Below are 14,642 nucleotides of genomic sequence, written 5' to 3' on the forward strand. Positions count from 1 at the left end.
AGGCCGGGTGCTATGTAAATGCAGTAAATAAAGCGCATGTGTCAGCCTTTAAATATATGTATTTATGTATAATGAGATGCTTGCATGCTTCCCCGATGAGTAAGCTTGACTGCTGGCCTTATTAGTCTTCTCTTGATACTGGTTACAAACATTAAACTTGACAGGATGTTGCCGGTCGCTTGCCATTTAGTACATCGCTCTGGGTTAGACTGAACGTGGCGGTACATAGCGACAGAGGATTCACAAGCCCTCCTGTAGCGTTCAAAGCCATGAGAAGCTGTTCATTATCCTCTGATTTATATTTATTAACAGGCAAGGAAAATAAAAGTAGTCTTGATCTGAATTCTGCTGAGTGGCATTTCATTGGACACTTGAATAGAGTTTATGAAGTTTAACAGAGTTTATACAAAGTTAATGCTGTGATATTCTACATAAAAATGTATAGCAAGCTCAAATATTGGGTAAGATGTGTGCATTTTTAATGTAATCTATTGTTATTTCTTTTCCACTGAGCTTTGCAAAATGCATTCTAGGATTGGCTTTCTCCACAAGGGATGCGTGCAACTGCAAATCTGGCTTAAACAAGATATGTTTAGAGCCAGCATAATTAATATGCAGAGAAAGCACAGCCTTACAAGGTTACCGCTGTAAGCAACTCACTAGGGCTTGGAACGGAGCGTATAACTTGTTCAACACTGCGGCCTGCATTTCCAGATAAGTCCATTTGGATAAATGAATGCTTATTGGTCATAGGCCACAGCGCAGACACACTGTTGAGAATGAGCAGTGCTGCTCTGAGCTGGACTCCTTTATCACCTTTGCGTCAAAGACAGTTTTACAACTCGTTCTGGGCTCTTGAGAGTAGGAAATAAGCACACGAATAAAGCCACTTAAGCTCTCCTTCAACCTCGGAGGCCGTAGTTTCAAACTAATGGCAGTGACGAGCTTTCCCACCATGTGGCTTTTCCATAGAGAGGTGCGTGCCGGAGGAGAGGGCCTGCGTCTTTACAGGCCTGAGCCCTGGAGACGGAAAGGGCCATAAATCTTGGCCTCTCCAAACCCCACACAACTCCAACTGTGCTCTCCTGAATCTCTTTTCAGTCTTTTTGACCCGGTATGCCACGCTCTAATGCTTAATGGCTATTACGGACACTCTAAGCTTTTAATTCGGTAATTAATGGGAGGAACTTTCTTTTGTGTGCCATTCGGGTCGGACAAGTCCAATACAACAGAACCAGTAATATATGGTTTGACACTCTTTCCCCTGTAATTACCAAGCATGCTGATGAAAAAAGAAACTTGACAATTCACATCTACAGTAACACAAAACCCAAGTGTTCTGCGTTCTTGTGGTTTTCGGCAGTAGGAATTGCACCTGGTTTTATTTGTTTTTAACACACCACAAAATTAGTCCGCCTTCCTGAGGAGGATATAAGAAGGGAAGAGATTTAAGACTAGATTACATTGTGCTGAGGAAACCATCGGGCATCTGGAAATTCCCCTTCGCCACCTTGCTTTACAGTTTGCCCTCGTGCAAATTACACATCTTCATCTATTAAATCACACACCAGAATCTGTACTTTAATACGTCTGTTACTATAAATAAAACACATCTTATGTTGACTTCTGTTTCGCAAGATATTGTAGGTTTATAATCTGGTTAATGGATAATGTTTGATTTACCTCTATAAGTAATAACATGTTTGTTTCTGCATTTTTCCAGCTCCTTCTGCAGTATCTATAATGCACCAGGTCAGCCGTACAGTCGACAGCATCACTCTTTCCTGGTCGCAGCCGGACCAGCCGAACGGAGTCATACTCGACTATGAACTGCAGTATTATGAGAAGGTATCACACACACATTGCCATCTGACACACTTTGATGCATGCATTATTAAATCCTCTTGTAAGAACAGCTTATAATTTATTAAAAAAGCATTTGTTTAATTATTTATATTGGAGTTATTTATAAATAGTTTTTTTTTTATAAGCTACTTTATTTGTTATTAATATTTTGATGATCACAATAATTAAGATTATAAATAAAATTCAATAGCATATATTTTTAGGTTATATTAATATTTTTGTGGTCTTAAGCCGATAATGCTAGCCTGGTCCATCCAGACTCTCCTACATTCATTTCATTTGTACAGAGAGTCCGAATAACAACAACAAGTCCGAATCAGACCAACAAAACTTAGCAAACATTGTTCTTTCTTCGCCTTTAACTTCTGTATATTCGGCAGTTTTGCAACAACGGACCGAATAGCTTTTCTCACGTCTTTCTCTGCTGCCATTACTGACTCAAACTGACGCACGACCTCAACGTCATCGTTCTTAGCCACCCCCCTCTGTTTGCTGATTGGTCCTGCAGATTTTAGCAGGAGAAAACGGAAATCTACACAGCAGTCCCAGATGTTCTACTGAAGCGAAATGAAAATTAAGCGGAAGCACGTAGGAGGGCGGAGCCAGGCTACTTAATCCCGGCCTGAGGCCATTCAGAAATACCAGTTTTTTGGAAGAATCTGTTAAACGTCACCGTGATTTTTCAGCAAAGTCCTCTAAGGGGGCGTGCACACCAAGAGGTTTACGCCGGTGTATGTCTTCAATTGTTTTCAATGAAAGCGCCACATTTTTCAAAAACGCCAACAGCTGAAAAATGTTCAACTTTGGGTGAAATGCTCAGCTTGTCAATGTCACTTTTCACTCACCCGTTAAATCACAGTTGAAGGAGGGGCGGGATAAATATCACAACAACCAACCGGCGCATAGTACAACAACTGGTAAACAAAACAGAAGTATCAGAGTGCTTAGCTGAAAAAACGCTGACAAGCGCCCACAGTCGGCATCCGCCTGGCGTTTTCAGTGTACACGCCCCCTAAGTGCAAGGAAGAATGGTTGAATGAACGATGGTGTGCATATGTCACAGTGCAAGAGATTTTTACCCGGTTAAAGAAGGTTTACCGAGGTTTTCAGCCTTTTACCTTTATTCAGAACAGACTGAAAAGTAACTTTTAAGTAAGAGTTTTAGGAGATTTTTGTACCATGTACTTAGAGGGTTTTGCAGCAAAATACAGTCAAAATTGTTAAATATTAATGAAATAGTGATGTTAATGTAATAGTATGTGTGTAATTTTAAGTGAGGATAAATATATTATTATAATGGTCATTTGACCTTATTTTTTCTAGTGACTACAGAAATTGATGAACAGAAATAATACGTTCAATTACGTTTACGGTTTTATTTATTGTTAACTCCACATTTGAGTGTTTAATGTAATCCATGGATTTAAAATTTTGTGTTTTTAGTGGGGAGTTTTATTGATGAAATGAATTGATGAATTGTTGTTGTTATTGTTGAACTAAAGTGCTCATGATAATATTTTTATGAAATTTGCGAATTATAGACTTTTTAGAGAAATTGTTTACCTAGTGACCTGCCCAAGGACTACAGATGAAAATTCGCTAGTAGCTAAATCTGGTGCAGAGCATCTTCTCTCTATTTGAGATTAATGTTAGACTGTGCATTGTCCTTGACAAATAAATGAATAATAAAAAATTAAAAAAACTAAAGTGACATTTGTGAATATAAGGCATTTCAATTACTGAACCTAAACATAAGGGCCTGATAAAAATGTACATTTACAAGAAAAAAGTCAGACGCACTTAGAGGGTTTCGCATCTGAGCTCTTCATATATTCTCTTAACTGACAAACAAAATGAAATAACGTTAAATCAGCTTCTTCTGAAAATGGATGCCGGTTTATGGTTACTGTTTAATTGAGGGTTTTGGCAGCTGTCGGACATGAAGACATGAACTTTTGTTCTGTCAAGCGTGATTACAATCGCAGTTGCTCCCCGAAAGCTTGTGAAAAGCTTGTTGTGGTTCGATCTGGATACCAGCGGCTAAAATAACAGAGATTTCAGTGCCGTAAAATAACTATTTCAGTTACAGATTCCTCTCCGTCAGCGAAGCCTCAGAAGACACACGCAGCTCGAGAAACACTCACGCCCAGAGAGTTTGCCGATATTGTTGCAGTCTACTTCCATTTCGCTCGCTTTGTGTACATATAATAACCGCACCTTTAGATTCGGGGTTACAGAGTTCAACACGCATTGTTTGACAGATACTTTCTGCCTTTTCTCTTTATTTGTTTGTAAAACACACGCACACACAGGCTGACAGTCCCCAGGGTTCTGCTCCTGCTCTAACTCTTTCCTCAAAATAATTCCTTTCTCAGGCAGTACTGAGAACCGCCTGTCAAAACAGACTTCTCAGACTGCAGCAAAGCTCACATCACAGAGCTCAGAAATAGAGCTGACAGAAAAAAGCCGAACACACGTACTATCACACACACACACACACACAGTCCTACATTCTCTCTTCTTCGCTTACACAAACAGACATTCACAAACAGAACGACGAGACAACGGCTTCCCGCCCAGACTAATGAATCGTGCCTGGCCTGAAAGTGTCACCCTCTGTTCCTCTAACTTGCACCCTCACATCGGTTTCTCCTGATGGGGTTTGATGAGATAGATAGCTCTGTTAGAGAGCCATATGTACCTGAGATGCCCTTATAACTCTTCCATGTCGTGTCCGTCCCCTAGCATGAGGCTAGATGAAATATTGTGACCACAACGCTAATGGTTTTGTGGAATTAATGTCGTTTTCGTTACTGATGGAATTTTTTCTCTCTTTTTCCCCTTCTTGTAATTTCTTCCTTTTGCTGCAGGACCAGACGGAACATAACTCATCCATAATAAAGAGTCAAACTAACACCGCAGTCATCCGCGGCCTCAAACCCGGCGGTATCTACGTGTTCCAGGTCCGAGCGCGGACGGTGGCAGGGTTCGGACGCTACAGCGGCAAGATGTACTTTCAGACCATGACAGAAGGTGTGTTCTTAATAATGGCTCATTTTTTTCAGTGATATATTCAAACTTGTATATTCAAAAATATACAATAGGGTTCCTTGAAATCCTTGAGTTTGTGAATCTGGGGAAAAAAAGCCAAGGCCCAGGGAAATTTTTGAATACAGTATATACATACATAGATACAGGTCATTGAAAGTGCTTGAATCTATTTTATGCAAGAAGTTTAATGGGAAAATCCATATTATTTCCTGTGTAGTGTAGGATAATATCATAAAAATTCTAGACTTTTTAAGCACACATGCTAAACTGTTTGCTTTACATGCTTTTATCTTCTGTATGCGAATGTTGATTCATACCAAAATGCTTTTTTGCATAGTTGTGTTTGACACATGAAAACATCTCGGGTTACGTATGTAACTGTTGTTTCCCGAGAAGGGAATGAGACGCTGCGTCTCCCTTGCCATACTTCCTGCACCCTGTAACGCCGTCTTTGGCAATATTTCAGATAGCGATATACTTCCTGGCACCCGCGTCACCCTTTCTTTGTCATTAAGCCTTTACCATTGGTTGAATTTGATATACACATTCAGACGCACTTAGCCCTGGAGGCGTCCCCAAAGTTTCAGCGCAGTGACGCAGCGCAAGTTCCCTCATAAGTGAACTGTAACAATGTATCTTAAAACTTAACACGATGTAACCTTGCTCTCACTTGAAATGTCTGCCCACATTTAGTCCTTGAATTTGAGGGTATTGGACCTGAAAAGTCCTTGAAAGTTCCTTGAATTTGAAGTTAACTAAGGTGTGGGAACCTTGAATAAACTACATTTTATATTTATCCCAAGCCAGCAATAGTCGTCATTTCAACGTCTAGGTTAACTATAGATCTTTTAGATGATATAGTCCTGCTATAAGTAAAATTGGTCACATGTCGTTTTTCCCCAAATAACTTGCAAGATGTGTGAATTCCATTATTTAAAATGAACATATCATGAAAATCTGACTTTTCCATGTTTAAGTGCTATACTTTGGTCCCCAGTGCTTCTATCAACCAAGAAAATGTAAAAAGATCAACCCAGTGACTTAGTTTTGGTAAACCATTCTCTGCAAGCATGTGAAAAAATGGGTAATTGAAATTTGGCTCCCCCTGTGATGTCAGAAGGGGATAATAGCGCCCCTTTATTTGAACTATCCAACCACGACACTGTCATTTAGTGCAGAGATCCGCTCATTTGCATTTAAAAGGACACCCAAAACTACACATATTTGCTCACACGTACAAAGTGTCAATTTTAACATGTTATAATAAATTATCTATATGGTATTTTGAGCTAAAACTTCACGTATGTACTCTGGGGACACCAAAGATTTATTTGACATCTTAAAAAAGTATTGTGAAATCCCCTTTAAGCAAAGTCAACAGTGATTGCAACTTGTTTAGTAACATTTATTTATTTATTTACTTTATTTTATTTCATTTATTTTTGGGCCATGTTAGGCGTCTATTCAATTTTCACTGACAGCTAAAATTTTAGCCTAGACGTCTGGACTGTGTTTGGATGTCTAACAAAAACAATGCACAAAAATATTGACAAGTTTTTCTGCACTCTACAGAGATTTGTTTAATGAAATGCTGTTCGGTTTTATTGCTTCCTTAAACTAAAACCCCGTGTGTCATTTTTTTTATATTCCTAAGGCAGATGGTTTATCTAAAGCAAGCAAACGTTTTGTCCTCTGTTATATGTTTCTACTCTCATCACTTAGTCTGTGTACTCATACCACAGATTTCTGCAGGGACCGAGGCAAAAAGCCAGGCTTACTGGACACGACTCATGTTAGCTGAAACATGCCTCTGGATAGCCGCCCATCCTGAAGGCTTCTGCCTGACTCGTGCCTGCTTGCTCTCTAAGCAGCTTATTACTAGAGTCAGAATTAGTTTGATCTATCCTCTTGAGCACTCATTTGGCACGATAAGCGACAGCAACTCTGCCAGCCAGGTGATCCAGACTCGAACATGTCATGCCGACAAGTTGGCCGAGAAGTTAAAACTGATTAAACAGAAAGTTTCGATGCAGTCGAATTCACGTGAGACTCAAAGTTCTGTGTTTTGTTTACTTACTACATCCGCTTAGCTCAGAGCAAGCGTGTGTTCAATTCAAAACTTGGTAAACTTCTGTCTGCTAGCTTATGTTGGCAGCTCATGTCTAGCCTCGGTGGGGTTGCAGAAAAGAGCCCAGGGGTTATGTCTGCGTTTTGAACGAATAGTCTTTAATTATAAAAGACAAGAAGAAAGAGGAAACAGTAGGTTGAATGAAATTAAAAGAAGAAAAATCCCCTTCTCCACATCCCAATGCAACTGTCCTATGCAGACACACACAATTCCTCCATCGCCTGCACATATGCTGCAAGAGCTGAGCTGTATGGCCCCATCTGCCCTCAAGGTATCTCACACCGGGCTTCCTGTCCTCGATTCCTGGCTGTTAAAGCTGGAAAGTGGGGGTCTCTTACCTGTGTAGATGTATAGTGTGGGACTCTACGTGTCTCAGTGGAGTTTGAACTTGCTTCAGGCTACATCAGATTTAGAGACGGTCTGTTGGGCTTTGTCATAAAGTGCTAACTCTTGGATGTGTGTGTGTGTGTAAATACAGAAGAGTACAACACTAGCATTCAAGAGAAACTGCCTCTCATCATTGGCTCGGCGGCTGCTGGTTTGGTTTTCCTCATTGCGGTGGTGGTCATCATCATTGTCTGTAACCGGTAAGTGCACATTTTTTTAAACACATTAGCATAGATTTTCTCTTAATTGTACACTCTTAGAACGAATGTGTTAAAAACAACACATTAGTGTTGATTCTGGGACAACACACTAACTGCGTCGTCCTGGAATCCACCCATCTCTGTGTTATTATTGAAACAACACATTTTGTGTTACTTTTAACACAACATGTGTTATACTTGAACACAAAATCAACACAAAATGACACATAATGTGTTAAAATTACACATAATGTGTTAAAAGCTTACCGCACAATGATGTGTAAAAAATTAACACATCCTTTCTAAGAGTGTATCATTAGCATGTCCAAATGTCTAATGCAATGTAAATGCAGTGCGCTTTGCTTCATTAGTGGACATTTACAGAGCAAAAGAGCTGTGATAAGTGATGAGAAAAACTGCCTTGAGTAGATATTTAGCCAGTAGGAAGTGATGTTTTCATGGCTTTAGCACCTTTTTCAAAGCACCAGTAGAGCTGTTTGCCTTTGTTCCAGCAGACGTGGGTTCGAGAGAGCGGATTCAGAATACACAGACAAGTTGCAACACTACACCAGTGGCCACAGTGAGTATTTGGGTATAAGCACAGCGTGTATGCATTTTATACAGCAAACTCGAAACAGACATACAAATACACTGAAGGCCCTTGGAAATCTAAACTACCAACATTTTATATCCGTTACATGTTTATTTAAATCTGTTTTTAAGGTATGAACCGGGACATATAACCTCTAAGACTAACAGCTTTATAGTGCATTTGGTTCACCTTATGTCTATAAATTAGAGCTCACAATTTGCCCCGTACTGTATGCGTGCAGTACACATCAGAGATTTCCACAAATTTACTGCAGGTGGTCTGCGAGCGTGCTGTTTGAAGCTATGTGCATGCACGCTCACGCATTTCCTTTCTTTCCTCACACACACCTCCGTCTATATCCTCCTCTGTCATCTTCACGCACACCTTTGTTGCACATTCCCCTCTCTCCTGTGAAATATTAATCCCGCAGCTTCCTTTGAAAATCCCATCAGAGACTGTATTAGCTACAGTACTTCCCATTGTTCATCTTTGTTCTTTCTCTGGATGCATGCCGTTTGTTTATTTTCTCATGCACGCAAATTAGCAAGGGCGTTTAATGCAGAAAAGCTCTGAACCAGGTGTTTTAAAGTTAGTAAGATCCATCAGAGATTTGTCACAAAAAGAGCAATGCTTCAGTAAATACTATTTTAGCTTCGGAGTGCTGTTCCATTTATAGAAATAAATCTTTGAGATTCTCTGGAGGCAATCATTTAAAGCTAAGCTTTCTCTCTCTCTCTCCCAGTCTCCCTCTCTCTCTCTCTCTCTCTCCCTGAGAGCTTAAAGTTCATCTGTCTTCTACTCTGCTGAATGAAAATGGTTTGGCACTTTTCCTCAAGTTTTATTTCCTTTAAGTTTTCATTGCCCCTCCTTATCAATTTAAACAGCTTTCACTTTATATAATCAGTGGTACACGACTGCTGCAAATACTCTATTTATTAAGGTAATTTGTGGGAGAGAGTGGGGCCTGTAAAACCTAAAAAAATCAAGGTTAGAATTCATCCATTAGTGCTTAAGAGCAGAAAATTCCCTAATTCACATGTTCTCGCTCTTTTTATTGTATTTGTGTTTTTTGTGTCTTGTTGTCTTGTGTCTCTCTCCATCTGCCTTACAGTTTCTTAGTCTTAACGGGTTTCTTAGTTCACTTCTGGCATCATTTACTTTTTTCCCAATACATTATTTAAGAACTTTCCTTGGAAAGGTTTGTCTATGGAACACAAAAACTGAAAAATGATAAAGATGGAAAAAACGTTGGGACTTTTGTGTTTTCCAGTAAGGCACATACACGTTGTGAACACATTTTGATGTTCACAATGCTTTGACATTGGATGTCATTCATTTATCTCATGCAATTTAATTTCTGCTTGTCTACTGAGAGAACACGGCCACATCTCCTATAATAATAATAAAACAATTCCTTTGCATAGATTTGGAGCCGAGAGGCTGACTAATCAGATTTAAGGCAGGAATGACTAAAGTCCCCACACACTTAAAGTCCACCTTAAGCCAATTTACCTGCAATCAGAGTTATTTGATTGGCGGGAATTGAAAGTAATGATACGGTTTCCATTAAAGAATATGATACCCTGGAGATGATACATACATTAATACAGCTTATCTTATTCCTGTGAACACTGCTGCTCTCCACTAACTGCAAATTCCCTTTACTGACTGCATGAGCTGTTCCAATGTCACGCTCAGAATCCAAAGCTACTGGAAAGCCAGCCGTTCCTAGAATTCCAAGAGACCTACTACAGTTTTTTGACTCTACATTTACAGTGATGAAAAGTGCTCTCCATACGTACAGTATTGGGACAGTTAAGACAAAACTGTCCAGTTTGCTTTTGAGACAAAAATTTGTAAGATAAATATGAGGCAAAAGCACACAATGCCATTTTATTAAAGGAGTAGTTACCTCCAAAAATGGGGCCCATTGACTTTTTATAGTAGGAATAAAAAAAATACATTGGGGACCATTTCTGGGTTAAAGGCGCTTTAAGCGAATCTGTGTGACGTCACTTTTTGTTGATGTTTTCAAACAAGCGGAGCGTAGCTAACTCCTCCCCCTCCCCTCCCTTCCGTGCTTTCATGAACGCGCCCACCCCCCACCCCCAAATCCTTCTTGGAGTTTATTGGCTGGAACACTTTGTTATGTTTCATGGTGGTAGGTTTGGCCACTGTGTTTTTATTGCAGTTTGTGGAGCCTGGGCTGTCTACAGAGATTGCGTTTTTAACAGTATGATCAGCGGATAGGCAGCAAGCACATAGTGAGATGTTAGCTGTATGTTACAAAATAACATGTGAATTCGCTTAGAGCACCTTTAAGTACTTCCTTAACATTTGATTATGTTTCAACACATACATGCTTTACCAACAAAGAACAACAAGCTTTCCTTCTGACCTATGTGTGTTGTCACCAAATGCAAGACTCAGACTGTAGAAGCAATGGATCAAACTGATACTACACATTCTCTGCTTTTCACGTGTAAACAATTAATGCATAAGGACACAGTCCATTACTCAACACTTGAGAGCCGATTGTATGCTCACATTAGATAGAATAATTACATTTACATTGCATTACATTTAGTCATTTAGCAGACGCTTTTGTCCAGCGACTTATCAATCCCTCCAGAAAAACGTGATTATGTGATCGCATTATTCAATGCATAATCTGCCACAAGTCCACATATGGGGGCCGCATTTTTTCAAATACGCCACATAAATTGCAGATTTCCACGCGCAAAATATGTGGGGCTTGCATGATTTCATAATCTCCACATTGTCTTAGCAAAAAGTCACATATATCTTAGCAGAAAGTTGAAAGATTTTGCATTTACTTCACACAAGCGCAGCCATGTCCCCTGTTGCCATGGGAACGTTATGAAGTGACGCAATTTCGTGATGTAAACATTATTGAAAAGCTGCAAGTTCCCACAATTTCATATCATAAATTGCATAAATATCCTGCATATTTCACCGGATTTTATAAGAAAACGTGCCGCAAGATCAAGGATTTTTGCCCGCAACAATAAAAAAAAAAACTCATAAAAAACTCAAAAAACACATTTTTCTGGAAGGATTGACTTACAAATGAGGTAACAATAGAAGCAATTAGAGCAACACAAAGAACAGCAATAGTGCACTAAAGCTAGTCCCATCAAGTCAAACACAGTATACATAGCCAAGGGATAGTAATTAAATTACATTTTTTTTAAATTAAAGAGAAAAGAGAAAATATTAGCAAGTGAGGTGTTGGTGGAAGAGATGGGTTTTTAGCTGACTCTTGAAGACTACAGAGTCAGCAGATCTTGTCGCGAATGGTAGTTCATTCCAAAGATGAGGAACAGAACCAGAAAAGTTGCACGATAGTGATTTAATACAAACATGTTGCTCAGTTGAGGTGGTAAATTGTATATGTTAAAATAGTTGAACCATAAAAATGTGACACTCTGTACTTTTGTCTCATATTCACCTTTGAATGTTTAGAATTTCAAAATTTTTTGCCTTTATTGACCCAATACTTATGGAGGGCACTCCATAAGTATTGGGTCAATAAAGGCAAAAATTTTATATCTTCAAATTAAACATTAAAATATAAAGCTCTAGACTTTAAATTACATAGGTTCATTATTTTTAGTGTCACCAGGAATGAAGATCTACATCGACCCGTTTACATATGAAGACCCCAATGAAGCCGTGAGAGAGTTCGCAAAGGAGATCGACATCTCCTGTGTGAAGATCGAGCAAGTTATAGGAGCAGGTAATTTACAGTACTGTTAAACCCACTGTATTTTCATCTTGTGTACCTTCCACTCTTGACCCAAGCAACAATACACTGCTCTCCAACCACAGGGGAATTTGGAGAGGTGTGCAGTGGAAACCTAAAGCTCCCAGGAAAAAGAGAGATGTTCGTAGCCATCAAAACCCTGAAGTCAGGTTACACAGAGAAGCAGAGGCGGGACTTCCTAAGCGAGGCGAGCATCATGGGGCAGTTTGATCACCCTAATGTCATCCATCTGGAGGGAGTGGTGACTAAGAGCTGCCCTGTCATGATCGTCACAGAGTTTATGGAGAACGGCTCATTGGACTCATTCCTCAGGGTGAGCACATAAAGACACAGACATTAGATATAGATTTTTATTGATATACTGATGTGCAGATAGTCCATAGCTCAGATGCACAGTATGGAAAGAAAATATACTGGGGTGGTTGGTTTCAATACATCTAAGCAATCTAAGCAAATTAGTAGTGTCCAGTTTGCATAAATAATTTCTTCATGAAGTCGTAATCTCTCATCCATTCAAAACAGTAATAAACGGCCATGTTTGAAAATTTACTTATTACAAAATTACTTCTGTAAACACACATAAGCAATCCTTAAACCGCTTTATTAAAATAAATAATTCGAATGAACCAAATGGCTAAAATAAATTGAACTTCCCAGTGCTTAAACACAAACATCAGTAGCTTGCCCTAAATTCTAATTGATTTGCACTGCAAATCTTTTATTGGCAGGTGTGTATGCACATCAGCACGCTGAATATCATTCAAATGTTTCCTCCTAATTTCTCATGCTGTCCATCAGGTAATTCCCCACAGGGTCTCTGTAATACCCAGCAGCCCCCTGCAGCAATATTTACTCTCAGTATTGATTTCAGCTGTAATATTGTTTTATTAAGCCCAATACTCTTCCATTCATCTCTACTAACATCTGCTTAAAGACAGCCTCTTGAAAGAAAAGCGCTTCTGCGTCCTGAATCGTCGCTCTGTGGTTAGTCATGCTCTCATTTCACATTGGTCACGCTCTCTCCGTCACCCTCCCTGCATTATAAGCATCAGATGAACGCTTCGTCTTATGAAAACACAGAACATGCATGCGTCTGAGACGTGCATTGCAGAAGACACCGAGCAATTTGAAAATGGTTTGTAGTGTTTTAATCCCATACTTAATCTGGGTTTACGAAAATGCAATTCTTAACATGAGGAAATGCTCTATATCCACGGTTTCTTGTAATGGCATCTGCATTCGAATGATTAAATGAGCCACAGAATCGGCCAAATACCCGCTTACCGAACAGGCATGGGGGATGAGATTGAAAAGCTGCTGTCAGTCGACGAGTGGCACGTGTCAGTTTGATTTAAGCGCGGAGATGATGCGGGCAAAATAGACGTTGGGACGCCGTCGCCACCGCTAATTGGCCTCGCTGTGTGCTCCGAAAATGCCTTTGATTTATGTAAATATCTAATCTTTAGGGAAGGAATGATTTATTTTGTTCATTAGCAAGGCTTTGCCTCTGATCTGTCATGAGAGAATACTTATTTTATCCTCGACGTGTAGCTTTTTGGGGTGTCAGGCACAGGAAGTGTAATTATCTGAAACAGGAAACCTCAGAGATTACGATGTTTAAATGAAGGAAAGTAAACAGGAACCAAACGACTCGCCATTTGTAAGACATTTAAACCAAATTTATGTCTTCTCACCATAATCGGATCCAGCTCTCACTAAAGTCTATAATTGATGTTTTTTAGTAGTTTGGTGATGCAGATGTTTCACGTGTTTATACTTGTACCCCATGTGCAGCCCATCCCGTGACACGTTTCCGAATTTGCATGAATAAGTGAGTGTAGTCTGGTAATAAAAGTAGAAATGGATATGCTTGGGATGCAATTTGCTGGAAGTCACATCAGGATGGAAATAAAGAGCTCAAGTTGGTTTTGTATAGTGAGGAATTAGGAATTATCTCAAATAAGGGTGTCAAACTGAAGTCGTATGTTCACAACTCAAATGCATTGTAAGTCACTTTAAATAAAACTCTGCTGAAAGCATAAATGAAAGAAAAATTACAAAGAAGACTCTTTATTTTGGAGTCAATTCATTATTGCGCTTGAAAGACCAACTTATGTCATTTTGCTCTCATATTGTCAGCCTGGGGTAAGAGAGCTTTAAAATGTGTCAGATCTCTGTACAAGGCAGACAATTGCATTATTTCTGCATGTCTCGGCACAGACTGTCTGACAAAACACTAAATTATATGAAAACAACACACTTATGCTGTGACACCTCACTACCTGACAACAATATACTGTGTTAGTGCTGAAGTGCAGGAATATTGATGGAGCAGGACTGAGAGAGAGACCCAACACTAACCTACCTAGCATTAAGCAGCGAAGAGAGTCAAAGAGTCAGAAAAGAAAGAGGAATTCAAACAGAATCCTGGCGAAATAAAACTTTCATCTAAAAGTCCAAATGAAAAGCAGAGCTCAGCTGAACCGACAGTGAAGACGTGTCTGTGAAGAATCGGCATGAATAGAATAATTCATGTATGATCGGAAAAGAATGAATGTTTGCTTCGCTCAGCTTGCAGATTCAAATAACTTCAGGCGATGAATCCCTCCAATTAAACTATAGGCAAACACT

General features: G+C 39.5%; 1 protein-coding gene across 2 annotated transcripts in view; it reads left to right on the forward strand.

Moving 5' to 3' along the window:
* Positions 1-14,642, forward strand: part of ephb2b (eph receptor B2b) — a 168,121-nt gene that overhangs the window by 135,171 nt on the left and 18,308 nt on the right. For both annotated transcript variants that reach the window (XM_065241175.2, XM_065241176.2), the window contains exons 6-11: positions 1,724-1,848; positions 4,737-4,899; positions 7,524-7,632; positions 8,148-8,212; positions 11,862-11,984; positions 12,077-12,324. In XM_065241175.2, the coding sequence (XP_065097247.1) occupies positions 1,724-1,848; positions 4,737-4,899; positions 7,524-7,632; positions 8,148-8,212; positions 11,862-11,984; positions 12,077-12,324 (833 nt within the window). The remainder of the gene's footprint in view (positions 1-1,723; positions 1,849-4,736; positions 4,900-7,523; positions 7,633-8,147; positions 8,213-11,861; positions 11,985-12,076; positions 12,325-14,642) is intronic.

This window comes from Paramisgurnus dabryanus, chromosome 14 (assembly GCF_030506205.2).
Source record: "Paramisgurnus dabryanus chromosome 14, PD_genome_1.1, whole genome shotgun sequence".
NCBI lineage: Eukaryota > Metazoa > Chordata > Actinopteri > Cypriniformes > Cobitidae > Paramisgurnus > Paramisgurnus dabryanus.